Genomic DNA, 26568 nt, shown 5'->3' with positions numbered 1-26568 from the left:
CAAACAAAAGCCGAAAGGGACTCTCTATACCTCTATTTTTTTGTTGGGCCACGCACCAGGTTGCCCATTACACGGCATTTGTCCTTATTTACCGTCTGAGGAGAGGGAATATCCCTCCTCTACTTGGTTTATAAAGCACCTGCTTAACCCTTAATGCGGAACCCACAGCAGTCACAAAAAGAAAAGGCCACCAGAGGCAACAGGAAGCTGTGGCAATAAAAGCAAATCCGTATTCAAGGTGCACGAGGCGGCCCGAGGAAATCTTTTGGGAGCCAGAAGCAGGCCGAAACGGAACGGGGACTGAGGACAAAAGCTGCATCGTCGACGGGTTCGAGACGCTGGGACAGCAGATTATGTATTTACAGTTAGATAACTCCCGTTATGGCAAAGTTTAGCCCCAACCCAGCCAACTCCTCTCGCTTTTGTTGTTGTAATAAGGCAACTGCCTAGATGATTGCCGGCAATTGTTGACCATGGCCCAAAGGCTCTTAGACCCACCCATATCCATGTGTGTGTGCGTCTGTGTGTCGTGTCTGTGTGCGGCACAAAACTTAATGCTGAGTCAGGCCTAGCGGGGCGGCCATTTTGTTTATCTGCATAATAAACTCACCTCAAATTATTGGAGCCCGCATTTTGGACACGTTCCTGTCGTCGCCAGGTGAAAAGTCCCCAATGGGACATTGGCCGACTCCAGTCAGACTTCTGACTCCTGACATTACCATTGTTCGGATGCCCAAAGGCAAAGAGTCTTGGAATGGGCAGAGGCCAGGGCAAAACTTCTCAAATTTCGTATTTAAGTGCTTTCAGTAAAGTATTTCTTACAAATTTAGCAAACTATCAAATGACAGATGCGGGAATCAAGCTTAACTCCATTTCGGACTATTGTGAAGAATATTAATCAAAGAAGGAGCCAAAGTGGCGATTAGGCAGCCTAAGTGGGCCAAGAGAGTCCACAAAGAATCACCCTGGGGTGTGTTCCACTTTCATGCTCAGCTTTCCAACTCAACTCTTCAATTTAACGAGGTCTAGGCTACATTATGCAATGCCCCCAAGAAAAAAGTGGGCAACCATTTTGTGTACATTTTCATTGCCGCTCCTCTGTGGCCACAGGCGGAATTTCGGGCTTGCTTAAAAAATTAAAAAAGCCTCTTGTTATATAAGCCTGCACATGACATCTATGTCTGGCTGTCTGTCTGTCTGTCTGCCTGCCTGTTCTGTGGTTCTTTGTTTTTTGGGAATACCCGCCAGGCTGCAGTCAGAAATGTCACAGGCCGCCACGTTGGTGCTTCCTCCCTCTATTCAGCTGGGGGGGGCGAAAATATTATTTAATGCCCTCTGACAGTTGAGTGAAGCAATATCCTTTACATGCATTACATATACATATCAACATATATTTATATGTGTGTTTGTGTATGTGAATGGCACTCATACAGATTGCCATAATGAAGCTGGGATGGCAAAAATCTCTCGTTCACATTCAATATTTAAAATGAGAGAATGGGCGACAGACACTGCGAATGAAAGCCTGCAAATCGTTTGCCATTTTGTGTGAACCGTTTCGATTGTTCAGTATTTATTTTGGAAACGCTTCGAGTTCTTTAATTAAATTGAAAAAAAAAGAGCTAAAACAGATAACCGCTTTGCAGCTGTGAGTCTTTTAATGAACCACGAATACATACATATTTTTATAGATTGCTGTTGTATATCGTTTTTAATTTTGTTTGCTCTTTTTTCCGCGCATTCTCTGCAGCAATTTGAGAGATTGCTTTTCACGCATATTTTTTTGTATTGACTGAAAAATTAGCTCTCAGTTTACCAGTCTGTAAAGCTATCAATTATTTTTGTTTTTGTGTTTTTTTCAACGCTTATATTTAAATCGCTTATCAGACTCTCACTTTGCGCAGCCCCAGCGGATGGTCGCAATTTTCTTATATATTTTTAATGCCATACAAAAGGATCTCAACCTAAAAACGAACAGAAAACCAATTAGCATAAAGCATATAACAAACAGACAATTAACTAATACGCTTATGTTTCAGTTACCGACCAAACAATACACTAAAAGCGAATCAACAATATTTTTCTCTGGTGGCAGATTCAAAAGAAAAGAAAGCAAAAAAAACTAAATAAATTGAAATTTTAAGCAAATGCCACTGGAAAACACACACACTAACACAGTTGCATGTATATTTAAACAATTTGATCAATTAAAAGCAATTTCCCAGCGCGAAACAACCCCAAAAAAAACTGCAAACAATATGAAAAACATTTTACTTACTTAAAATTCAATAAAAAACATATAGGCAAAAAAATGAATACTAAAAAAGAAGCTGAAACCGCTCGACATATTTTTTTGCGAGCCACACACTTTCTGGCACACAAATTGCCCACCAATGGTGCAGGATGCCGGGAGGGGCGAAGAGGTCATCAGATAGTCCGAGCGGACAGTACGAGTGGCCCGTGCCCGTGCCCGTGCCCGTGCCGATTGAATGAAATTTCACGCTGAAAATCACATTGTTTACCAGCGAAACAATTGAGCGACGATGGCGGCGAAAAAACACACTCTCAGCCCCACAGATCGAAAAGAGAATGCACAAAAAAAAGAGAATTGAGGCTACACCAAGGAAGACAACAGAGAGCAATGGGTTGGATGGCCACGAAGTAGTGGATACACTTTACCTAAACTAACATTAGTTGGCAGATTGGGAGATCCAAAGTGGAGGCCAGATCCTTGATGAGGAAGCTTTCAGTGTACATTTATTTATCTTCTTTTTTTGTGTCAAACTTCTTGCCTAAGCCATACAACCCCCGGCCAGTGTATACTGCGCGATAAAGGCAAAAGCAACAGGAAAAATAACTGACATTTGTTGCTGCTGTTGTATTTCGCTTTTTTCTTCGCTGTTGCATGTTGATTTTCGTTCGCGTTGCCACTGCAGTTGTTGCTGGTTGTTGCCCTGCATCCACTGTGTGTACGTATATTCAAGTATTTTTTTTATTTGTTGCTTTGGCACGCATTTGGCAGAAGGGAGAACATTCGCTGTCGTTGATTGCAGACACGCATAAAGAGCTCAAAGCGGCAATGGAGTACTATTGCTGCACAAAAACGGAGGCGACTATGCAATGCTCTGCAATTGAATTTCAACTTTAAAGTAAACATTGAACGCTAAAAGATTTGTTGCTGCTCCATCTAGTAACCTCAACAGACAGCATAGAGGATAAAGCGCCAACTGTCATTACAGTTGTCAGCTTCCGCTTTCGACTATAAACCCACACCACCCCAACAGAGTCTGGCCAACAGCAAACGGGTTTGGACGGACAATCGTCGTGGTCGGCCGCAAGAGCAACGGCTTTTAATGGTCTCATTGCGGACAATGCCGGAACTGGCTGGCAATCGATGGCCGTGTGTGTCCCAGAAATTTATGATTTCCTTTCGATTGTTTTTGCAACGCATTTATTGAGTGCTCAGAACGGACAGCAGGCGGTGACGATTTGGCTCACTTGATAGCACTGTCCATCGGCGGAGCAGATCACTTGGGTGGGAGTACTCGGGCCGCCCCTGGCGCGGGCCCGTTCCATCCCATTCCAGCTGCGGTACACATCCGTGGCACTCAGGCCGTAACTATCCATTAGCCAGTGCTGCAGGTCCCCTTGGAAAGTCTCATATACCGGCACATTCTGCAATCAAAAAAGGGGTAGGGATTATTATGTGAAATATGTGGGAATGGTAGTCCCCGTCTTCACTCCTCTGGCCATGACATTGTCAAGGAAACTGCTAGACCGTCGCTCCCCGTGCCTTCTGTTCTCTTACTTTTACTGTTTAAAGCGCACGGAAATTAATTTCCGGTGCAACGCTGCGTATGAGCGATGCGAAACGATATATACCGGCAATTACAAGTGCAAAATGGAATTAATAAGAGAACCAGAGAGCGCAGAAAGGGGTAGAACGGGGAGCGGGTTAGCACTGGCACGAGTGAAATGAACAAGCGGCGATAAAAATGTGCAAGTTTGTCAACTAATTAAAAAGGGAAGCTGCCAACAAGGCGACAGGTGCCGACAGAGTGAACCAGGAGGGCGGACATTGGCAGCTTAATTGAAAACTGCAGTAAACAACGGCAAAGCAGTTTAGTCATGTTATACATTTGCCAGTGGAAAGAGGGTTAATTGAGGAATATATATACAAGGAATCTCCAAGGCAAACTGAACGTTCACTTAGCAAAAGGTAAAACGAAAACTATTTGGTGCAGGAAACGCTGTGGGCGCAATAAAAACGGAAGCAAAGTTATTTCTGCTTTTAGCTGCCCGAAACTACTAAATCTTCCCTCTTTGTACTGCAGAGTGTTGCATTTCCGTGCACGTCAGAGCTAAGGCGGAAGGTAAACTAAAGTTTCCTTTGGCCAGAAAACAGAACCAAAAGCAGCGGCAGAATGCCAACATGACAGGGGCTGGTGCCGGGGTCCTCGGGCAGAGCGACAGTCTATAAATTTACCTAGCCAAAATATGTTTCCCTGGGAAACGTGCTTATTAAATTTGTACAGAAAATGGAATTTCACACTGCACTGTGTTGAAAATAAACACAAACATTCGTGGGGCAACGAGTGACCGGGTGACCAGGTGACCAGGCGACCAGGCGACCAGGCCAACGTGCGTCCTGGGCTACCAGTAGATGGCTAATTAAATTTACCAATTAGACAGACAAACACTTGCTCTCAAGAGGCAGCAGCACAAAAGACCAGACACAGACAGAGACAGGCAGGCAGTGAGACTGAAAGATAGAGAGTCCTTCAGGGCAGACAACGTTAAGTGTTCCTTTTGATTTGGTTAATTTTGCAGGTAGCAAGGCTCCAGATACAGCAAAGAGTTGCCCTGGGCAAACCTTAACCAAATAATTGTTAGAGCTGTGAATTCTCTGAGAGGGAAAATGGAAAGCTTCACAGCTCTAATCTATTATGATTTCTCATCATCCCAAGTCTGCCTGCACTGCCTACACAAATATTTTTGCCGAATCAACATCGAAGTTAATTAAAAATACATAAAACAATGCACAAGGCTGCTGCTCATAAGTGTGTGTGGTTGGGGGGGGGCAAGGATACGAACCCCTGAGGGCGTGGCACGGCATCATTAAGTGCCGGGTCGACTTAATTATGAAAACTGTCATCAAATTGCTGAGAGTCGTTGAAAAATGTTGGCTGTGAAAAATGTGCGATAATTATTGCCACCATTTATCTCAAGTCAACGCAACTGAGACCAAAAAAAAGGCAAAAAGGTAGAGCCGAAATAGCAGATACACTTGCAAATAAATGTTTCTTCAGACTTTGTTATAGATTTTGTGTGAATAATTTGAAAACATATGAAAATTAAATGTTTCTTCATTTTTTTCCATTTCCAAACCTCTAAGAAAAATCACAATACCCGCTCAAGAAAACGTTAAAAGCGCGTCTAAAATAATATAATTATTTATGAACAAGTGGGTGGGATGGCAGGAGGAGGCGACACGAGGGAGAACGTGATATGCGAAAGAGGAAGCAATAAAAAGTAGGAAAAGTGATAAATATGAGGCAGGGCAGAGGCACTTTTTGGGGCTGCTCTTCCTCACTGCCCCAAAGCTTCTTATGCGTAATCAGGGAAGCCAAAGGAAAGAAGAAACGAGGAAGCAGAGGAAAATGTTAAAGCGAAAGTCCTTTGTTGCTGTTTTTGTTGTTGTTTTTTTCGTGTTTAAAGCACGTGCAGCAAATTATTGAACTTAAAAGTTGGCAAATCAGCCAAGAGCGGGAGAGACCTGCAGGGGGAAACTAAGTATAAAATCTGCTGCCGCTGGCCCTGCCCCCCAAGTGGCATGCCAAACAAAACACTTTTCAATTAAGCAACTTGTCAGCCTGGATCGCCCAGTGCCAGTGGCAAGGCGCCCTTGACTAAGGCAGGTCGGGGCGGTGTTACGCCCATCCGGATGCCCAAGAGGCAAAAGGTTTAACACGAGAAAAGCGCACACAGGCACACACACACACACAGCCACACGTACACAAGTGCAGAGACAGATGCTAAAAAGGGGCGAATATGACATGGGAAATGGGTGAAAAAGGTAGACCTGGGAGTACCCTGTGATAAAAGAAAGAAACCGAAGAGAGAGCTAGGTAGAAGAGAAAGTTCTGCTGTATTTTTTACTATAAATGGAATAAAGCAAAATTCACGCCTCAAGTATGATTGAATCATAAAAGCATTAAACCAGCCAACTAATTTATAAATATAATAATAAGAACAGCATTTTGTAGAGCTTAACCCTCCTCCAAGTTCACTGCCAAGCCCTAAGCCTTAGTTATAACTCAGCCTGAAGCGGAAGCCTCTCCTCCCGGAATCAATTTACTTTCACTATGTTAACCCGCTCTCGCTGTCACAAGGCACAGTCCATGACATGATTCCGGGGGCCTGCAGGGTATAGCCTCCCAAAAAAAATGTGAAAAGGACGAAAGAAATGCCGGGCATACTTTTCGGCGCAAGCATATTTACGTTGCATGTAGATACGAGTACGAGTATTTGCTGCTAACGAGCCGAAGAATTATGACTCCATTAGGATAGCGAGGGAGGGGGGGTGCTGGAAGGTGCTGGAGGAGGAGTAGCTGGGCCAGGCTGAGGGGCTCCTTCGCCTTCGTCATAGTTAGCCTTAAAGTTGTTGTTTTTTTTTCGCCTTGGCTAAGGAAGTGACGCCATTTTGTGCAGATTACGCTTTGATGAACTCCCTGGAAATGGTCGGCAGGGGAGAGCCAGAGGTAAGAGGAAAAGGTGGCAGGTAAACGTACCTTCTTCGCTTCCTTCTTCGTACAGTCGGCGCAGACTGCGGCGTAATGACAACGTCCAACAAGACACCAAGAGATTGAATTTACAGAACAAACATTTTCATTTGCAGTTGAATTAAGCAAAGTAATCCCAAGTGGACATTTTTCTCCCAGCTTACTCGCAGACAACCAGCGGCAGAGTGCGGTAAATGCAGTGGGAGGTGAGGGTTGGAGTTGGCCAGAGCCTCGCTGGAGATGGTACAGAAGTGGCAACTGCCTAATGAACAGCGGTTTTCCACTGCTGACAAGGAAAGCCCAAGGAGAAACTCTCTTGGATTTGTCAAAATATTGAATTTAAAGCTTGGGACTTTGATAGGAATCTTTTGGCTTAGGAATATAGAAATTATAAGGCAGAGAACCACAAACAACGGACGAACACTTTGTGCACCACTTACGGTTAGAAGTTGCAAAGGGGAAAGCTAAGAAAAAGTTGCAGAATAAGATACTGCAGCAGTGCCAGAAGGTTTTCCCTTGTTAATATGAAATACATATTTGAATGCTTAACAAGGACAAAGAAAAGCGCTCTTGGAGTATTCAGGAACATGGACCAAAAAGCAGACGGTCAGACACGCACTGCCGTTCCCCTCTCTATCTACTCGTATCTGTGCCGTTTGTTTTGCATAAAATTTGCATTTTTTTTGTGTGTGCGAGAGACAATCTACAAAATTGAAAGCAGATGTCTCTAAGCGGGACAAGCAACATGCAAAAATGCAATGCATAAGAAGGCAAAGACCAGAGGTGGAGCAGCAGCAGCCATCGCATCACAAGAGCAATTCCAAAGAAACGAAGAAACCCCTGAAATAATTTGCCAAATAAAGTGGGATATCCAGGACGATGTCTAGCCATAGACTGCAGTACGATATGGCATCTATTTGTGCCTTCGTTAATTAGAAACTCTCTATGCTTGCCATAAGCCAAAATTACAAAGAAGAGTTGATCCAGCACATAAATTTGATTGGCATTGTGCAGAGTGTTGTTTCTTGTGTCTGGATGACAGGATTAAAACAATGAATTTTGAATAGGGTTAAGACAGTCTGGATTTGGTAGGTGAATCATAGGACAAGACACCTAAAATGGTTCACATTTGTGGCTGGAGAGTCTACAAGGAATACCTTGAGGTACATCCTCATATAAATGATACATTTTAAACCACAAATTGAATTATATCCATTATTTTAGGTAGGTGAAACCCCTCCAAACTTTCCTAATCGGTTATCATAGACCCGTGCTCGATGGCTTGTTTGGGCACTGATAAATCTTCAGCGGCTGCCTGATTGTTTTCAATCCTGTGACATAGACGTGGCGTGCCTCTTGGCTGTAAATGAAATCCTGTGGCACTGAAGCGTGACCACCGAGAGATCACGTGCCCTGGAGTCGACTTCCCCCAGCCCACTCTATGCCAGACAGGCTCTGACAGATATCCGGGGCAAAGTTAAAAAAATGTATAAAAAAAAGGAAGTAGAAGCCGTAGCGGAATAAGGATCCAAAAGTTAAGCAGCAACAACAACAGGAGGAGGAGGAGGTGCAGCAGCGTGATTTATGTTGGCAGGAGTTATCTGGCTTACCGATTTCAACACGGGAATGGGAATGGGAATGGGAATGGGATTGTGGGGAGGGGCAAGCTCTTTACCTGATACTCATTTGCCATTGCGGCCAGCCAGTGGGGATCCGTGACCGTGTTCCACTCCTGATACAGCTCCTCTTGGTGTTCCTGCTCCACCTCCCATTGGACTTCCTGTATCGTCTGAGGTTCCAGGCCCGTGGCCGCTGAATTTATGGCCAAGGCTAATTGGTAAAGCAAAAAACTGACGCGTCCTGCAATCAGATAGAAAGTGCGGCCAGTAAAACTGGCCATTCTCAAGTGCCTGGCTAAGCAAGAAATTTAATTTTAAAACACTCCAATCCAAGACACTTCCTGCTCCCAGTCTCAGTCCCAGTCTCTGTCTCGGTCCCCGTCCAAACCAATTCCCAAAGTACTCGACTACAAGTATCTGAAGTATCCTGCTTCAGAGCTTGTTTTGTTCTCAGATTGTACGCCAAGCATTTTGTTTGAGTTCAACAGCTACTTACTGTCAGTTAAGTGCAATTCCCACAGAAAACAAGCAGAGCATCAGGGGTACAGAGAGAGTGAAAACCGAAGGAAAATGAGCAAAAAAAAAGGAAGGCAGAAAGGTGGGTCGGAAAGCAAAAGTAAAAAAAGAAAGGAAATTTGATCCGCTCTGCAGGTGATTGGCAAATGCGCACATGAATCTTTGATAAGCGTCTCGAATTTCAGTCATTAGACATCTTTTGATGGACAGAAAGACAGGCAGAGAGACAAAAGGTTCGAAAGGAATCACACTGCCAGCTGGCAATCAATCGAACGAACATTTAGAGCAAAACGCAGAAGAACATTCTCCTCGCTACAATCATCAGATGAAATCAAATTGCTTGGCAAATCAGGAGAAAGGCAAGTACCGATGATGGACCAAAACCCCCAAAAGGGTCTGAGAAGGGTTTTTGCTTGTTTGTAGTCAGGCACATGCCATTAGGCTAAAGGGAATGACTTTCTAATTTCCGCTGTGGAATGAGGGGAATAGTGGAATAAGCCAAAGGAGCTTCATTGAGTTACCCAAGGGACTGCTGTGCAAGCGAAAGGACAGCTTTCAGGTGCAAAATCATTGCATTTACTGCCAATTATAATCATTCTATTGACACCGTCAATCAATCAATTCAATCTGTAACTTATCTGCAGCATCTCTAGCTTTTTAAATTGATTTAAAAACAATTTTCACATCTTTTCCAGCTGTGGTTTAGAACTTATTTAATTAACTTGTGTGCGATTTATGCTTTCCGTCAACTTGAAACTCATTTCCAACTGCAGTTCAGATTTTGCTTTGCCACGAAGTTTTCCTCTTCCTTTTCGCCTTTTCCCGCTTTTGCCAGCTTTGAGCTGTCGCTGAGAGGCTGCTGGCGCTCTTTCCACTCCCTCGCTTTGCCGTTACGCATACGGCGCCCGCGTTGACGTTAATCATACGCCATGTTTAACGCACCGCAAAAAAGTTTCCGCTGCATCTCTACGGCAATAAATCACAAATTTTAAAGTTGAAAGTTTTTCCGGAATAAACACAAAACACACCCGCAAAAAAAAAAGAAGAACTCAGCGCAAAATTAATGCCACAGCTGACCCAAAATGTCAGACGTCCAAATGGAAAGCGGAAAATGAGAAAACGAAAGCGGAAAAACCCCAAAAACAAAGAGTGAGTGGAACTTTTTTTTTTTTGTGTTTAAAAACGAAAGTCGCCGATGATGCAGTGCCCTTCTGGTGCCGCTGCTGCTGCTGCTGGCTGTTGAGTTAGTGTCAGCTGGTTGTCATCCTGGCTGTTTGCTGGCTGCTTAGAGGTTGTTTATGAGTATTGTACCCTTGCAGGGGGTATAATAATATAAGTGGGGGAAGTGAGAACTGCAAATATGACTCTAAAAAGAGCATTTTGCTTCGTCTAATATAGATAAATGAGTGATAAGCAAACGAGAGCGAATTTAGTCATACAAAATGAAGCCAGGGTATAAAAGGATTCTGCTTCCCTTTGTTTCTATTTTTTTAGAGTTTTTTTTAGCTATCTGCTGTTCTGTCGCTCTGTCTCTGTTTTGTATGTGGGCCAAGTTGAATTGCAGCTGCTGCGGTGGCGATGGGGGTTTGGGGAGAATGTTTGTCAGAGTGTTTTTGGCCAGCCTCATCACGTGACCACTAGAAATTTGCATTTTAATGGCTTTCCCGGGCATTTGGCACTACTTATCCTCAATTGTGACCAAGAGCAAGGGGGTAGAACGAAGTGCGAGGCGGCGACTGGTGTCAAGGGGAGGGCGGAGGTGTAGAGAGACAGACAATGTGGCAACAATATGTGTTAAGTGTTGTCGTCGTCGAGGCTTAATGATGCTAAGAATAAACTTTGCCGCGAAAGGAAGCAAGCAGCATGCACCCAGTGTGTGTGTGTGTGTGTGTGTGTGTGTTGACAAGGCAAGACGTGGCAGCATGGCAGTGTGCAACATAGGCCACGCATCGGTAAGCAAACAAACAACGACAACAGCAACAACAACCAAGCAACAGCAACAGCGACAACGCGTGACAAATGACACTAGTGACATCAAAATGTTGCCCCTTGCAACGGAAATGGGTTTGCAAGGCGGCGATGGTATGGGACCGGGACCTGGAACTGGAACAGGCAAAGGCTCTTGTCAGCGGCAGCAAGCGGATGCAACAGCAACGGCAACAGCGGAAGAGCAAGCAGCAGCAGCCGCTGCGAAAAAAAACTAGAAGAAGAAGTGGGGATAATAGTGTCACACAAAACGCGGGACCAGCAATAAAGGCACAGTGTGCACACGCTAAGGGAAACAGTGACAAATGGAGTGATGATGTTCCCTCCCGCCATGTGTCCACTGTCCGCCAGCATTCAAGCTCGGTTGAGTGCCTGCGCTGCTGTTGGCTGCTGATGCTGCTGCACTTCACTGCCTGCCTGTCTGCCCCTCCAAATGAACCCTGAGCCCCTGCTCCACACTCAGCTTAGCTGTCGCGCTGTGCCTGCTCTCTCCCTCTCTCTCTATCTTCCTTCGTTGTCGAGTGACACTTGAGTTATTTTCGGGCTCTCCGTGGAATAGAATGAAACAGAAAAAAAGCAAAAAAAAGAGCGCACAGATTGAAAACTGGCTGGCACAACAAAATGTGGCCGGAGACCGAAATACCAATTAAGAATACGTTGACATTCACATTCCCACTGCCTCCTCTCCACCTGACCTGCCACTGGAGACCACAGTGCGTATGCGTGATAATTGGAGCATCAAGGAGTGGCAGGGAGTCTGAGAGATTGTAGAGGAGCTCACCTGATGCGGGCACTGCAGCCAAAACTTCCTGCCCTGGCAGTGGCACCTCTAGGGGTATGCCTCCTGTTGCGTCTCCCTCCGGTAATGAAGCCAGCAATGAAACAGCCAGAAAGAGCTGCAGCAGCCACCCCGAGCTATGCCTGTTGTCTGCCATTATATCCTAGAAGGAACGAGAATTAGAAAATGTGCACTCAGCTCAGGCAGCGTCAAGTTATTAATACAATGAAGGAGCATAATACGAAAGAGGAGCAGGCAGGAGCCGGGAGTCGATGCAATTGTCTGCCATGAAAGCAACAAGAAGGCAGCAGCAGAGTCTCGGCAGTTGCCCTTCGGTTGGCTTTCATTCCGTCAATTTATTTGATAGACAGGCAAAAGTTGGCAGACACCAAGAGGAAAGACCCCCAACGATCTTTAGATGCTCTTTTGGAATAATTCTGAATAACACCTGAGAGTGCTGGCTTGTTTGCTTAAAACTGGTTAACAAATTAGCAAGTCACTAATGATTTTATTTTGTATGAATATAAATGAGTAATACGAGTATCTGAAACACCATTTAATGTCAATTGATTGACGTTAATCTTGATCTTACTGCCTGTTTGTTGCAGGTTTAATACCCTCATGTGGAACAGCTTGAAACATTTTGCCAAATTCAAGAGCTGAAAAACGTTTCGTTGACATTTGAAAAGCCCCCTCAAAATAACCCAAAATCTCTGTGAGGACACACTGCGGTAGAGTAAAACCATTTTCCACGGCCTCCCCGGCTGCCCGCTCTCCAATTTCCCTTCCTGACAACCAGCATAGATTGCCTGCCACTCTGCGAACTGCGCTGTTGTTGCAAGTATCCTACGTTGTTCCTGTTTTTGTGGAGCTTATTAACGCTCCAGTGGGTTCAACTCTTCGCCGATGAATTCTATTTTTTTCCCCGACATTAGACATCCGCACAATGGACAAATCCCAGCCATCAGGACATCAGCAGCGCCCATCGTCTTGGGCCGCCATTGTGTGGCATGCCATCAATGGGAGCAATTTGAATGGCGAAGATTTATGAGGCTGGCTGCCAGTCGTGTGGCAAGGAGTTTACTCTTCAAGACTTGCAGTATAAACTGTGGGAAATTCTCTTTTTATCTCAATTAACACAAAGTTCATGATAGCTCTTTGCATATGGACTCTTTAAAGTTATCAGTAAATAAATTCGTTTACACAAAAATATTTTCCTCCCCCCATCTACAACTGCAATCGATTGCAGATAATTCTCGTGCTTTTTTCGCCTTTCTCTTCCTGTCATTAAAATTTGCTGTTTTTGCATTGCATCAGTGCTGCTTCTCTATCTCTTTCTCTCTCTCTCTCTTCTTCCTTTTTGCCGCTTTTACTGTTGACTTAAGCCTGACTGACGCTCCATCTCCTCCTCTCTCTCTCTCTCTCTTTGCTTAATAGCAGTTTTTGTTGCTGCTGGCGGGGTATCATTAATATTTTTGCATTGCGTTTCTCCCTGCTCCTTCCTTCAAGTACTGTCCAAACGAGACAGCTGCTGCCTTGCAGCCCTGCGTGTGTGTGATTTTTGCATACAAATAAGCAGATTCGTGCCTCGTTTGGGCAGCACTCAAACGGTCTCACGGCTCTCCCACACTCGCGTTGCTCTTTCACTGTTGCTGTTTGCTCATAAAATTAAATTTCACAGCTGGTTATCTCTTTTTATTACACCAAAAACACACATAGGATCGGGAATGGTGTGGAATGGTATGGTACCTCCAATCGGTCGTTAGTTTTAATTGTTACTGCACCCGAAAAATGCAAGCGCTCGACTGAACGCAGAGTGTCACACACAAAATTTCCAATAAATGTGGAAAAGACCCAAAGAAAAAGGAACCACAAAATGTAGAAGACTCGACGTGAAAGTCGTAGACAAAAAAGACGAAGAAAACAATGAACTTTGATTGAAATTTTTCGAGAAATCAATGCACGAATATTACCATTTAATGTCAAGTGGTGGACTGGGTGGACTGGGTGTACTGGTGTGATTGCGCGGGAGCGGTGCTGGAAAAATATCAAATGATAACGTAGCAGGCCGAAACGATGATAATACTAGGTATATTGACTGCGCCAGAGGCCATCGTAAAAGGGAGGCAGAGGGCAGAGGGAGCTGCCATTGCGAGTGGTACAGATAAAGTAGTTGAAAATGAATATGCGTTAAATGGACAGAAACCACTCGCCTAATTAAATGGTAGTACGATTGGGAGGAGAACTGACTGTTGGGTGAATTCTGATTGAAATGGAAACGAAAATAGAAATTTTGGTAATTTATTTAACGGCACATGTAGCAACATTGGAAATCAAACGATATTTTTGGCCAACTAAAAGGCATTTAATGAGATTATTTAATGGCAGCAAAAGGGTAATAGGTGCTAAATTATTATGATTTTAATTAAATGACTTGCTGGGGGAATGAGAATTGAAAAGTGAGGAAATTCTCGCAATTGACCCTATAATTTATATCTGTTATTATATTAAAACTCATTTTAGGCATTGAAAGTGCCTCACGAAGGATCATTTCCCCACACAACCAACCAAAAAATAGGCACCGCATGCCACCCCCAAGTCCAGGACCTGCCCCAATTCATTTCAATAATTGAGCGTTTTTTTCGACCGTCCTTTGGGTATCCTTGAATGGGTAGGGTGGGGGGTGGACCGCCTAGACCGACCGCTCTATTAGTTATGACATTCATTTGACAGTTTGATGAATGAATTATGTACACAAAACGTACAAATATTTATGCAAGTAAATGGAACAAATGCTCAAGGAATGGGAAGGAATGTGTGGTGGGGGAAACACAGAAGTGGGCAAGGAAACATGCAAAAAGTGTACAAGAAAACATGCAAAAGTTGCCATAGAAAGGGTGAATGAGAGTGGGTGGGAAACAGTTCGAAGAGATTTCCATCTCTTGCACACATTTCACCTTGCAATTTCCAGTTCTTCTTGTAGCTCTCCTCCTACTTTGTCTACTTGTTCTTCTGGTTCTCATTGCCTTATTTCCTTGTCGGCCTGGCCCTTAAATTTCTGGGTGGCCCCGAGGCCGCCAATTTGCTTCCAATTCCTGACTCAAGTGTCTGGCAAAACGAAAAATTTTCGCCTCTAACAGATGGTTGAATGGGGAGGCAGGAGAAAGGAGAAAGGAGAGATTCGTATCGGGGAAAACAATTTTAAATGGCGCACACAAAATGCCGGAAACCAGACACAAAATGTTAGCGGAAAAGGAAACAGACGCTCCTACACGCACACAGAGGCAGGCAGGCAGGCAGGCAGCACTCGGGGCAGGGGACAGGCTGGCCTGAATGAATGTATTTGCTGATGCAATTTAAATGCCACAAAAACACAATGATATTTTTCAAGTTTTATTTTCACTTCTAATACGACTATCAAATTGTATTTTCCTTGATGAGATTTTATTTTAATTTAGATAATTTATAAGAATAATTTAGACAGAATTCAGAGAATCGGGGAGCATTTTGCTATTCAAATACTCGGAAATGGATCTTTTACTCTATTACTCGTAATGAGTGCAGATCCTAATCCTCGTTTATGTTGATTTGATTTAATATACAGATAGAAGCGCATTGTCCACGCTGGACGGTGGCGAATATAATTCAAATGAAACGGTTTTTTGCAATAAAAATAATTCTTCTACATGAAAACCACACGAGCAAAAGAGACACCTGCCGACACAACAAGAGACAGCGCCATCTGCCGCAACACTTACAAACCGCTCTCTATATTACCATGGTACATACCTTTAAGGTACAGACATCTCAACAGCGGGTAACAATTTGAATGTACCAAAAGCTATTAGGAGAGTTTAATGATTGTGGATTTCACAATAAACTTAGACAGGGTTACGTTTGATTATGTTCCACTCTTGGAGTAACATAAGTCCATGTCATACGACCTATTAAAATTATGTCCCATGAAAAGAGGGCGCTAGCTGTGTTCAAACCACCTATTATAGTTTTACCTTGCGGTCACATGCAATTTTTAAAATACTCAAAATTGAGCGTTGCGCTCTATTCTGAGTGCTTCCACCCACACTCCAAACCCAGGTACTCAACAGAAGCTCAATAAAAAACTAAGATTATCTTTGCAAGTAACTCCATAGAAAGTTTCCGTTGAAAGTATCGCACAAAAGTATCGATAAGGTTAAGCATCGTCGGTTCATCAATATATATACATCATCGCTAGTCTGAATTCAGTGTTGGTTAAAGACAGCAGAAGAAAATATGAGAAAAACTGAGGAAAAAACAAAACAAAAGTGCAATAAATAATGAAAAATACAACGCGCAATAGCGGGCAAGGTGTAAAGCATATAACCCATAATCGTAAAGGCCAGTAAGAGGCAAAAGCAGAACGAAAAAGGCAGCGAAAAAGATACGAAGATGAGCGAAGAAGAAGAGAAACGGCAGCAGCAGCAGCAGCAGTCGTGAGCAATAATAAGTTTAGTTCTGTGCGCGAGAGTGAGTGCAACGTGAAATACACGAAAATAAGGCAAAAAATCAGGAAAAGTGAAGGAGAAGCAGCATAATAAAAGATTGCTGAAAGTGCGCCTGGCCCACTCTTCCCCTCAAACACACACACATATCCCCACATCTTCTGCACCCAAAAAAAGTGTGTGCCTGTGTGTGTGTGTGTGTGTGTTCCTCTCTCAGTGTTTGTGTGTTTGTGTGTGAAAAACAAAAGCCAAATCGGAGCAGAGGCAGACCGACCCCCTAAGAATAACTGTATATCAAGGAAATGCAATATAAAAGGGGAACGCGACGCCGTCGCTGAGGTCTGCTGCTGCGCCGTGCTGTAATCCCCCTGCCCACAACCCCCTCAATTTGTGCAAAGGGGCAAGGGGTCAAAAGGTAACAAACGAAATACAAAAAAAAGAGGTCAAAGGCGCAACAAAAAAAAACGTTTTTGGCGGCGTGCGGTAACCAAAAGAATACACAAAAAAGTGCCAAAAGCAGCTGAGAGAGAGCGCAAAAACCAAAAAGAAAAACACAAACGTCGCAGTTTTGCTTTAAAAAACAATAAACGTGAGCCCCGCGCGTGTGTTTGTGCAAGCGAGCAAACAACAAAAAGAAGAAAAACACTTAAAACGACTCGACTCCAATTAGAAGAAGCCGATTTTTGTGTTTAGTCACATAACAATAACAATAACAACCGAAAATCAAAGCTGGTTTTAGTCCAATCAAAATATAACGTTTAAACAAAAGCCAATAAGAATTCTAAGCGAAATCCAATAACCAACACAAAAACGCGGCAAAGTAACAAAACGAGAAAAATAAGCAAAAAGAGTTAAACAAAAGCAACAACCATAAAGGCAGCAGCTGCGCGCCAAAAAATATTAAATTCTTTTAAATAAGATTTCAATCAAGAAAAGGCAGCAAAGACAACAACAAGCTCCGATCCAGTTGGAGTTGACTGGACACTAAGAGTGTGAGAGGGAGTGAGAGAGCGAGTGAGTGAGCGGGACTCCAAATACCGACACAGAGAGGGAGTCGCGCTCTTGTGCAAGGGAGTTTTTGTTGTCTTAGCCGCGCGCTTTGCATGTAAGTACTGTACAACAGCAACTACCCTTACCACCCACAACCCCCCATCACACGTGTTCGTTTTGTTTTTGCCGCCTCTGTTTTGCTGTGTCTTTTTTCGGTGCTCTGCCATTCCGCCGTTGGACAAATAACGGTTGCGTTTGTTGCGTTTGCGCCGCGCGATAAATTCAATTATTCAAAAATTCCACGGAACGCAGCTGATAAGCAAATCAATTTCCATACCCCAAAGGAGTACAAGTAAAAGAGAGGCAGAGCGAAAGAGAAGGATATAAATAGAGTTCAGTGGAACACAGAGCGAGGGAGAGGCACGACATATGCAGATCTTTTGCAGCACACAGGGGGAGAGAGAGAGGGATATAAATAGAGTTCAATGAAACACAGACCATAAGAGAGGAATAATAATATAGAAGAGTGCAGTGGATGCAGTGGATAGACAGATCGGGAGAGTAAGAGATCTCTGAAGAAAAAAGAGTGACAGAGAGGAAGTTACATGAAACAGAGCACGGACTAAATAAATATTATCGTCCCTCTGGGTTATTAAATGTCACTATCGATTTGTGGGAATCCCTACTCTGATGTCTCTTTCAACCTCAGTCCACCAGCAAACACCCAACCCCACACACCCTTCAACGTGCCACTGCGTGCCGCCCATTGTTCGAGGGGGCCTGGTCCGTGCTCGGCCTTTTTATGGCCACAATTGAGGTCCCCGCCTTCTCCCTTCCGAGAGTGTGATCTGAATGGCAATTCCCGTCCAGAGTCTGGCAATGCCTTTAGGCCGAAATTGGCTGTGCACTTCCGATATCTGCGGTGATTAGTCATCGAGATTGGGATCTACACATTGAGAGTGGACCTTATTTGATTGTGAAAAGCGAAAGCCTTTTTGGGTTATACCAGAGAACAAAAGGGAAGTTTTATCCCTACTCTGGAAATCGTTGCTCTCTCGATATCTGCGGCGATTAATCAACGATCTAGTGGTCAATCTCCATGTAATACTCTCTCCATTGGTTTCGTTGCCAAAACATCCAATCCTAAGTTAATGCGTCATCATTTAGCTAGAATTAACAAGTTCATCACAAATATTTCCCAACAACAACAACAACTTAGTCATTTCCTAACCAAAAGTGTGTTAACTCCCGACTCAAGTTCCCCAGAAACTCTAGAATAAATGAATTATTAAACTAAAAAGTGGGACACTTATAGTAGCTGTAGACATTTTCTTGTGTAGCTATGCAATCCTTGGCTATGGGAATTCTCTCGCTGCGGTACTGTGACTATTGTTAATCGATAAATACAATTACTTCCGCTCTGCTGTCAAGAGCTTTGGGCAAATGTATGTCAAAGGTGTGGGAATCAAGTCACCCCACAGAGTAGGAATTTCCTTTATAGTTAATGTGGAGCCAATGCAATTCCCAGCAGTGTAGCTCATTCGCTTAAAAAAATATTGGATTTGTGATCGTTATATGCAAACATATAAACTCAACTAGCATTCGCTTTGAAGTTCTAAAGATCCAACATACGAGTGTGTACATGGGTCTATTGGCCAAACCTTAGATAAGAACCAGAGAACCAACCCATCAGCAACATGACGGTGCATTCTGCTGTACTACAGAGTCTACTGGGTCGTGTCTCCTCCCTTGTTGAGCTGTACGAGTGTATGTCTTGTTAAAGATAAAGATAAAGACCGATTTCGGGCGTGTGAGATTGCCAGCCTGCCGCTGCTCTGCCTGTTGTTCTGTTCCGCTCGCTCGTTCCGAAGTCGCGCGATCTGTTTAGCGCTTTTTTTCCACCCAACCTTTTCTAAGAGCTGCTCGCATCTGATGTTTATGATGAACATCATCATCTTTTCTGTTTTGTTGAAAAAGTTGTCACAAAAAAGTTGCTGGCTAAAACTGGTTTATGGCCAGGTCTGGCACTGAGACATGTAGCTGGGGCTGGGCCCTAACTCGGATCATATGTGGAGCATAATCTCCCCTCGAGTTAAACGAGCGGGAGAGCGTGGCTGGTTTTGAAATGCCCTTCAAAAATACATGGAGAAAACCTCAACTTTGCACTGCCGCGGAACCGGAATAAATTAATGCAGCAAAAAAAAAGGAAAAAAGATTATTTCGTTTGCTACGCAATTCGCGACATTTGCATAATGCAGCTGCAGGTGGGGCAGCGCTCTAGCTCTCTCTTTCTCCCTCTGTCTCCGGGGAATCACTCAAGCTGGAGACTCTCACTCCCAAGAGCGCTGTTTCAAAGAACTATAAAAACTTGTTGTTTACTTTTGCTCGTCGGCAACAGCTTTCCCGCCCTTTTTCAACACTCACTCACACACACACACACAGATGCACAGAGAGAGACACGCACAGTGGCATGCATACAAGACTCGTTATGCAATGGCATTGAAAGGAGAAAGAGAACGCATGTGCCGGAGACCGGGTACACAACGTACCGGGTAAGCGGGAAATGTGCGAATCCATAAAAACAAATTCGAATGCGAAATTCGAGCTCCATGGTCGAGGTCCCCCTTTAGGTGTGTCTGTATCTGTATTTGTATCTACGTTATCAGCAAAGCTGTTCCACTCACAAATTGATAAAATACAGAAAAAAAGAAGAGAAGCCACGGGCAAAAAACATTTCCATGCCCTTCTAAAACAGATAAAGGTAGATGGAACAAAGATATATTCGAAGGGGGTGCTACGAAAAGTTCTAGAGATGAAGGAAATATAGATCCGATGATAGAGATACAATGGGTAATCGTATACCCTTTCATAAGAACAGGAGGCGGCCAAAACGAACACTCAAACCCAAAGCCAAACACAATTCTCCCTGCCCAACCCTATGATACATTTTTCCCCATAACTAAAGTGATTCTCTCGTCACAGAACCAGCGGCACAATGGCAAATCCTCGCAAATTCAGCGAAAAGATTGCGCTGCAAAAGCAGAAGCAGGCCGAGGGCACCGCAGAATTCGAGCGGATAATGAAGGAGGTTTATGCCACAAAGCGGGATGAGACACCGGCCACACAAAAGATACTGGAGTGCCTGGGAGGTGGCCAGGAGGTGAGCAATTCCTCGCCAGGAGCGGGAAACGGCTCTGGTGGTGGAGGAGGCAGTGGTTCTGGCAGCGGGGCCAGCGGCGGTGGAGCTTCGCCAGATGGCATCGCGGGAGGAGGAGGAGGATCACCGACAGCTTATCGCGAGTCACGGGGTCGCAGCGTCGGCGTGGGACCCATGAGGAGACCCTCAGAACGGAAACAGGATCGCTCGCCGTACGGCAGCAGCAGCACAACGCCACAGACGATGGACAATGGCCAGCCAAATCCACACCTGTTGGGACCACCCACGTCGGACAGTCTGTGGCGCCGCTCCAGCTCGGACTCGGCACTGCATCAGAGCCTCAATATGGCCGTGGCCGCTGAGGCGGGAGGCTTCGGCACGGACATGAACGCGCTGCACGCCAACTACCTGCAGCAGTCGCCGCAACAGCAACAACAGCATCAGCAGCAACAGACAGTCCACCAACGATCTCACTCGCCGCACCACCACATAGGACGCAGCTTCAGTCCGCAGGCACAGCGGAGAAAGCCGCCCCTGCTGCAGCCCCACCAGTTGCAGCTGCAACAGCAGCAGCAGCATCTCCAGCAGCAGTTGCAGCAGCACCAGATGCACCAGCAGCTGCAGTTGCAGCACCAGCAGCAGCAACAGCACCAACATCTGCAGCATCAGCAGCAACAGCAGCAGCAGCAGCAACAGAACACGCCATACAACGCCAAATTTTCCAACTCGCTGTTTCGTCCGCTCCAGGATCAGGCCAACTACGCCAACACAGGCTCCCTGCCTGATCTCACGGCGCTACAGAACTATGCCCCCCAGCACCAGCAGCAGCAACAACCACCACAACAGCCACCGCCTCAGCAGCAGCAGCAACACCAACTGCAGCAAACCCTTTCGCCAGTCATGTCACCGCACAATCACAGACGCGACCGGGATCAGTCGCCCAGTCCGTTTAGTCCAGCCGGAGGAGGAGGTCCCGGCTCGCCCTACCACCAGCAGCAGCACTCGCCGACGTCCGCCAATGCGTCAGGGACGGGAACGGGAACAAATAACACGACGCAACAGCCCTCCACATCGCCTCACCTGTCGTTCACCAACCTGGCCACCAATCAGGCGGCGGCGGCAAGCGGCACGTTCAGTCCGCTGCCCACCCTGGGGCCGCACAACAACTCTGCGTCCTCGGCCAACCTCACCGATTACCGCCAGCCACCGAATCCGCCTAGTCCACGCTCCTCGCCGGGTCTCCTGAGCAGCGTATCCGCCACGGATCTGCACTCGAGTGCCCCGGCCAGTCCCATCCGCCAGCAGCAGCAGCAGCCATCGCCGTCGCAGCAACAGTCCCAACAGCAATCCCAGCAGCAGCAGCAACCGCAGCAGCAGTTCGATGCCTCCTACAACAGTCTGAATACCTCGTTTCACAATCAGTTTGAGATCTTCTCGCTGGGCGACAGCAACTCGTCGCCGGAGCAGCAAGGATTCGCCAATAACTTTGTGCCCCTGGACTTTGATGACCTGAGTGGAGGCGGTCCCGGCAGCAGTAGTGGCAATGGAGGAGCTGGTCTGACCAACGGCTCCAATGGTCCCTATCACAACAAGGAGCTGCTTGACTTTAACGAGTTGAGCGGCAGTCCCGAGGGCGGGACGAATAACAACAACCTGAGAAGGATGAACAACAACCTGAACAACAATGGTCAGAGCAATGGCGTGGGATCGCCGCACAATGGTAGCAGTAATCTGAATGGAGCCGCCAACAACAATAGTAGTAGCACCGCTGGCGGTGGATCGAATGGCGGTGGTGATCCTCTGACCATTGCCGCCTCACCAATACCCTCGCCATTGGGATGCCCCAGCTCACCGCTGCCCATACCCATGTCGGGACAGGCCTCACCGCAGCATCAACAGCATCACCACCATCATCATCAACAGCAGCAGCAGCAGCATCAGCAACATCACCAGCAACAGCAACAACACCAGCAGCAACAGCAATTGTCGCTCTCGTTGCACCACTCGCCACATCACTCGCCGATGCATTCGCCACATCACACGAACTCGCCGCTTTCAAGCAGCTCCCCAGTGAGCAATAATGCCTGCAACACAAATGTACTACTGATGAACCACCAGCATCAACAACAGCAACACCACCAACCCCAGCAGCAGCAACAGCACCACCATCATCACCATCAGACCAATGCGACCGCGAATATACCGGCCATCATATTCAGCGATTACTCCTCCAATGCGGATTTTTCACGTGAGATCTTTGATTCGCTGGACCTGGATCTCGGCCAGATGGATGTGGCCGGCCTGCAGATGCTGTCCGATCAGAATCCCATAATGATTGCCGATCCCAATATCGAGGACAGCTTCCGGCGCGACCTCAACTGATACTATGAGGAGGCTGTTGCGGCCATTGAGAGCGGAGTGCTGCTGGAGGATACCTACGAGGCGTTGCTGGACTCCGTGCCGGAGTCTGTTGTCCTACCGCCCACCAACACTATCAGCAGCAGTGCGGAGGCAGCAGCAACAGCCGCGGATAGGGATAAGAAGGAGCTGGAGCTGGAGGCGGTGGAGCTGCTCGTACCTGGGGTGATGGATGATCTGGTTGACTCCAGCGACCTGGATGAGGAGGTGCGAAATTTCTTCCTCTAGGTATATCGCCATGTTTATCGTTATTGTTATCGTTATCGTCATCGTCCGTGCTTTTGTAGTTAGCTCTTAAACAAAGAAAAAACAAATCGTTTACCCGTAAGTGTACTTGACACTTGAGTGTCTTTTTACACCAACCCCAACCCCAACCCCCACAACCCCACAGCAACAACAAGATGCACCCCTTAAAGGAAGAAGAGATAAATATTAAACCAATTTTACAGCGAGTCTCAGATTTTACTTAACTACGCACATAAGGTCACTCTTTAACAGCTCTACTTAAACTCTAATTTCTGTATATAACAATATCTTAAAATAAAAAGATATAAAAAGAAAACAAAAATCAACAAAAAACCGACTAAGGATTGAAACCAAAAAGTGTCTTAGACCAACGACCAAAATTATATTCTCTATACAAGAAGGAAATATAGGATGAAGCCGGGAAGCGGAAGTGGAAGCGGAAACGGAAACTAAGCAACTATTCCTGTACATTATCCAACTAATCTAGCTATGCAGATATCAAATCTATACATTTTGCCAGTCTTCTATTCTGTTCACGATCCAGCAACATAAACACACACCTATTATGTAGAAGTGTAATGAAACCTTTTATCCATATAATCCCAATGTGCCGTCGAAGCAATTATTAGTATTTAAGACCGCATAAACGATACCCCGAACCGATCCTATCCAGTGCTGTAAAGTTTATATTTAACGCCCAGAGCCCAGCCCCGGCACCAACCGCCAAGCACTGTTCGAATACAAAACGATAAAATACATTCGAGATCCTTTCTTCATGAACGCAGTATCACAAAATTAAATAAACAAGTATATAACAAACAGACATATGCGTGTAGCGAAATAAATATATATATACAGATATGTATATAATTGATAGATCAGACAGTGAGCTATAGCTGTCCTCAGGCACAAGTGCAGCTCACAATTGGAACAACCTGTTCCAAGCAGTGTACTGCTACGACAAATTTTACGAAGCAAGAATCAAAATATATAACGAACTCAAAACTAGAAAAAGGAATACAAAACCCCATTTTTTACTACCAATCTTTAACCTGAATAAATAAATAAATAAATAGATAGATAGTAAATATATTTCCAAAACGTTTTTCAACACCTGCAACAAAGTCTACCAAAACTCTGTCTACACGAAGTACATTTCAGGATCCGGAGTCTGCACATAAAAAGCTACGGCTTTAACATCAGGTACTCATGAAATGCCTCGTGTAAACATAGCATAAAATTTGTATTGTAAATTTTATTCAATTCAATAACTACGGAAAATTCAAATGGCCTGCATGAAACAATAAGGAGAGTGGAATAGTTAGGATATAGAGCGATCCGAAACCCCATATAATAGACATTGTTTATAGATAATACAAGCCCCCGAAAATCCAAAAAAAAAAAGAACCCTCATTGCTAATCTACTTAATAAATGTAACAAAAAGAGAAAAAGCCACACAAAACTAAAAACTTCTAAAGTGCAAAAAAGGAAATGTTTTATTCGATTCGAGTACCAGAACTTATACGATACATACGATTATATACAATACATATATAAATATCTAAAGATAATCTAATTGTTAATATTAGTAACCGCGATGTTTTTGCAAGATTTCCCTTTTTTAATTATCGATGTAAAACCCTAGTTATAAACTAAACTTAAATGCGAGAGAAAAGCGAAATCTTTACAGGCAAAAAACGCAAAAAAAAAATCGACAACAAAAAAAGAGAAAAGAGAAGAGAAATATATATGTAATTATAAATGTAATTTATGTGGGCAACGCGCAAATAAAATATACACAAAACAAAACAAAGCAAAAAAAGAATTAAAAGTCTTTTGTCCTTGCTGTTTTGTGTTTAAACGAAAAATATACTTATAAATTAAAATGCAACAAAAAACTTAAAGAAATATAATAATAATAATAACTATAATGGCTAAGAAAGTGAAACGCTAATTATAAATTATACTATTATATTATTATACAAATACAAACTAAGTAATTGTGTATGTAATATATGATTACACTTATGAAATAACGATAAATCAACTGCAGCAACAAACAAGAAACCAACCAGAGGAGAATCAGTCATAAGATTATATTCAATGTAATAACACAGTTATTTGTTTTAAATAAATCTTAAATTTGATTTTAAAGTCCAAGACACCATCCCGATTTTTTTCAAACTACAAGGAGATTTTTAAACCACAATCTTTAAGGTAACCTTACTGTAAAAAGATCTGTTTAAGTCAAAGAAACTCTTAAGTATTTTTCCATCTTTAAGTAACCATGGAAATAAGCCAAACCACCCGAAACCACCTGTTCGATTACGATTTGGAAGAGAGACCCCAAGGGGCCGCTATCCTCTTTTGCAAATGCCGTTTACGTGGGACGCATGCCATGCATTATTCAATGTGCGAATAATTGCACGTAAAATTATGTAAATTTATAGAAAAAAAAATAATAATCAAGCACATTTATTAATTGCTCGCTGGCTCACACACTATCACACACAGCACACTCTCTGGAGGCGCTTACCCACACTGGGATACTGGGACATGTACGAGTACTGTAGTTAGTGTCTTTGTTAATAAGCGCGGCGTAGTTTGTGTTTTGTGTGTGCTAAATTTTGTAGTCAAAGTTCAATGAGGCAAATTGAATAACTGCTAGGGGCCGGAGATACTTTACTCCGCTTGATGCCCATGCAGATAATCGAAGATGTCTTCTGGCACCTGGTGACCTTTCCATAAGCCTATGTATATGATTAAGGCATGGGTAAAATAATAACTTTCAACATAATTCAGTCAAATTTCGGAAAAAATCAGTCTTGTCTTGTTTGGCTGCCTAGCCATCTTCAGCTTTTAGAGCTACGTTTCCTAAACTCTTCAGGTCCATTGTTTGAACATGTGCGACGGTGGGAGAGAGACGGAAGCGTCGCAGATTAAAGAATAAATAAAATAAATAATAATATGCTGAAGACGTCAGTATTTGGTTAATAAATAATACAAGCAGATATCGTAATTCCAAAATCAAGTTTTTGATATTTACAGCCGCAAAACCAATTAACAAGAGAGAGGGAGAGAGAGAGCAAGAGTTCGATCCCCCGACAGAGAGAGCCTGACAGCAACAGGCTGCTAACGGTAAAGGGCAAGCCGCCGCCGCACATGTGGTAATGGAACGTATGTATTAGCGTGTGGAAGGGCAAAGCGCAAGGGGAGAAACACAAACAGTTAAAGCTGACACAGTCAGGCTTCATATAGAAGAACAGAGTTTAATGGAGATGTTGGCAAGACACTCAAGAGTACGACAGAGAGACAATTCGAAAAAATGTATGGATTAAGTGTTGGTTGAGCTTTCAATATTCAAAACTTGTTAGTGAGTATAGACTGTAGCCAACTGTTAACCAAAAACAACTTTGGCCCGCGCCAAAACTGAAACGTGGAGAATGAACAAAAGGGAGAAACAGAAACAGAGAGAGTGAGACACACTGATAGAGAGAGAGAGAGAGGGAGGGAAGTACAAGATTGCTAGCTTAGGTTGATTATTATTTTTTGTTCATGTTATTTCTTAATTAAGTGCTAAAATGGCATGGAATC

General features: G+C 44.2%; 2 protein-coding genes across 7 annotated transcripts; one reads left to right on the top strand and one right to left on the bottom strand.

Annotated features, from left to right (window-relative positions):
• Positions 1 to 3428: 3428 nt before the first annotated feature.
• LOC117587004 lies at positions 3429 to 25482 on the bottom strand. Of its 5 annotated transcripts, none has more exons than XM_034277414.1 (4): positions 25477 to 25482; positions 11685 to 11844; positions 8458 to 8642; positions 3429 to 3675 (listed from the first exon to the last, which is right to left on the bottom strand). In XM_034277414.1, the coding sequence occupies exons 2-4, from the start codon at positions 11836 to 11838 to the stop codon at positions 3463 to 3465; spliced, it is 552 nt and encodes a 183-aa protein (XP_034133305.1). In that variant the 5' UTR covers positions 11839 to 11844; positions 25477 to 25482; the 3' UTR covers positions 3429 to 3462. The 5 variants fall into 5 exon arrangements, with proteins under 5 accessions (XP_034133305.1, XP_034133302.1, XP_034133300.1 ...); XM_034277411.1 differs by lacking the exon at positions 25477 to 25482 and adding an exon at positions 13431 to 13503; XM_034277409.1 differs by lacking the exon at positions 25477 to 25482 and adding an exon at positions 13393 to 13491.
• Positions 15907 to 24366, top strand: LOC117586998 (GATA zinc finger domain-containing protein 10). 2 transcript variants are annotated; one of them, XM_034277399.1, is made up of 3 exons: positions 15907 to 17267; positions 20135 to 22241; positions 22431 to 24366. In XM_034277399.1, exons 2-3 carry the CDS (start codon positions 20148 to 20150, stop codon positions 22689 to 22691), a joined length of 2355 nt encoding a protein of 784 aa, XP_034133290.1. In that variant the 5' UTR covers positions 15907 to 17267; positions 20135 to 20147; the 3' UTR covers positions 22692 to 24366. The 2 variants fall into 2 exon arrangements, with proteins under 2 accessions (XP_034133290.1, XP_034133289.1); XM_034277398.1 differs by having other exon boundaries at positions 20135 to 24366.
• Positions 25483 to 26568: the final 1086 nt, after the last annotated feature.

The sequence above is a fragment of the Drosophila guanche genome, unplaced genomic scaffold (genome assembly GCF_900245975.1).
Source record: "Drosophila guanche unplaced genomic scaffold, DGUA_6, whole genome shotgun sequence".
Taxonomy (NCBI): domain Eukaryota; kingdom Metazoa; phylum Arthropoda; class Insecta; order Diptera; family Drosophilidae; genus Drosophila; species Drosophila guanche.
Note: the sequence above shows the minus strand (reverse complement) of the source record. Positions and strands in the feature narration are given on the sequence as shown.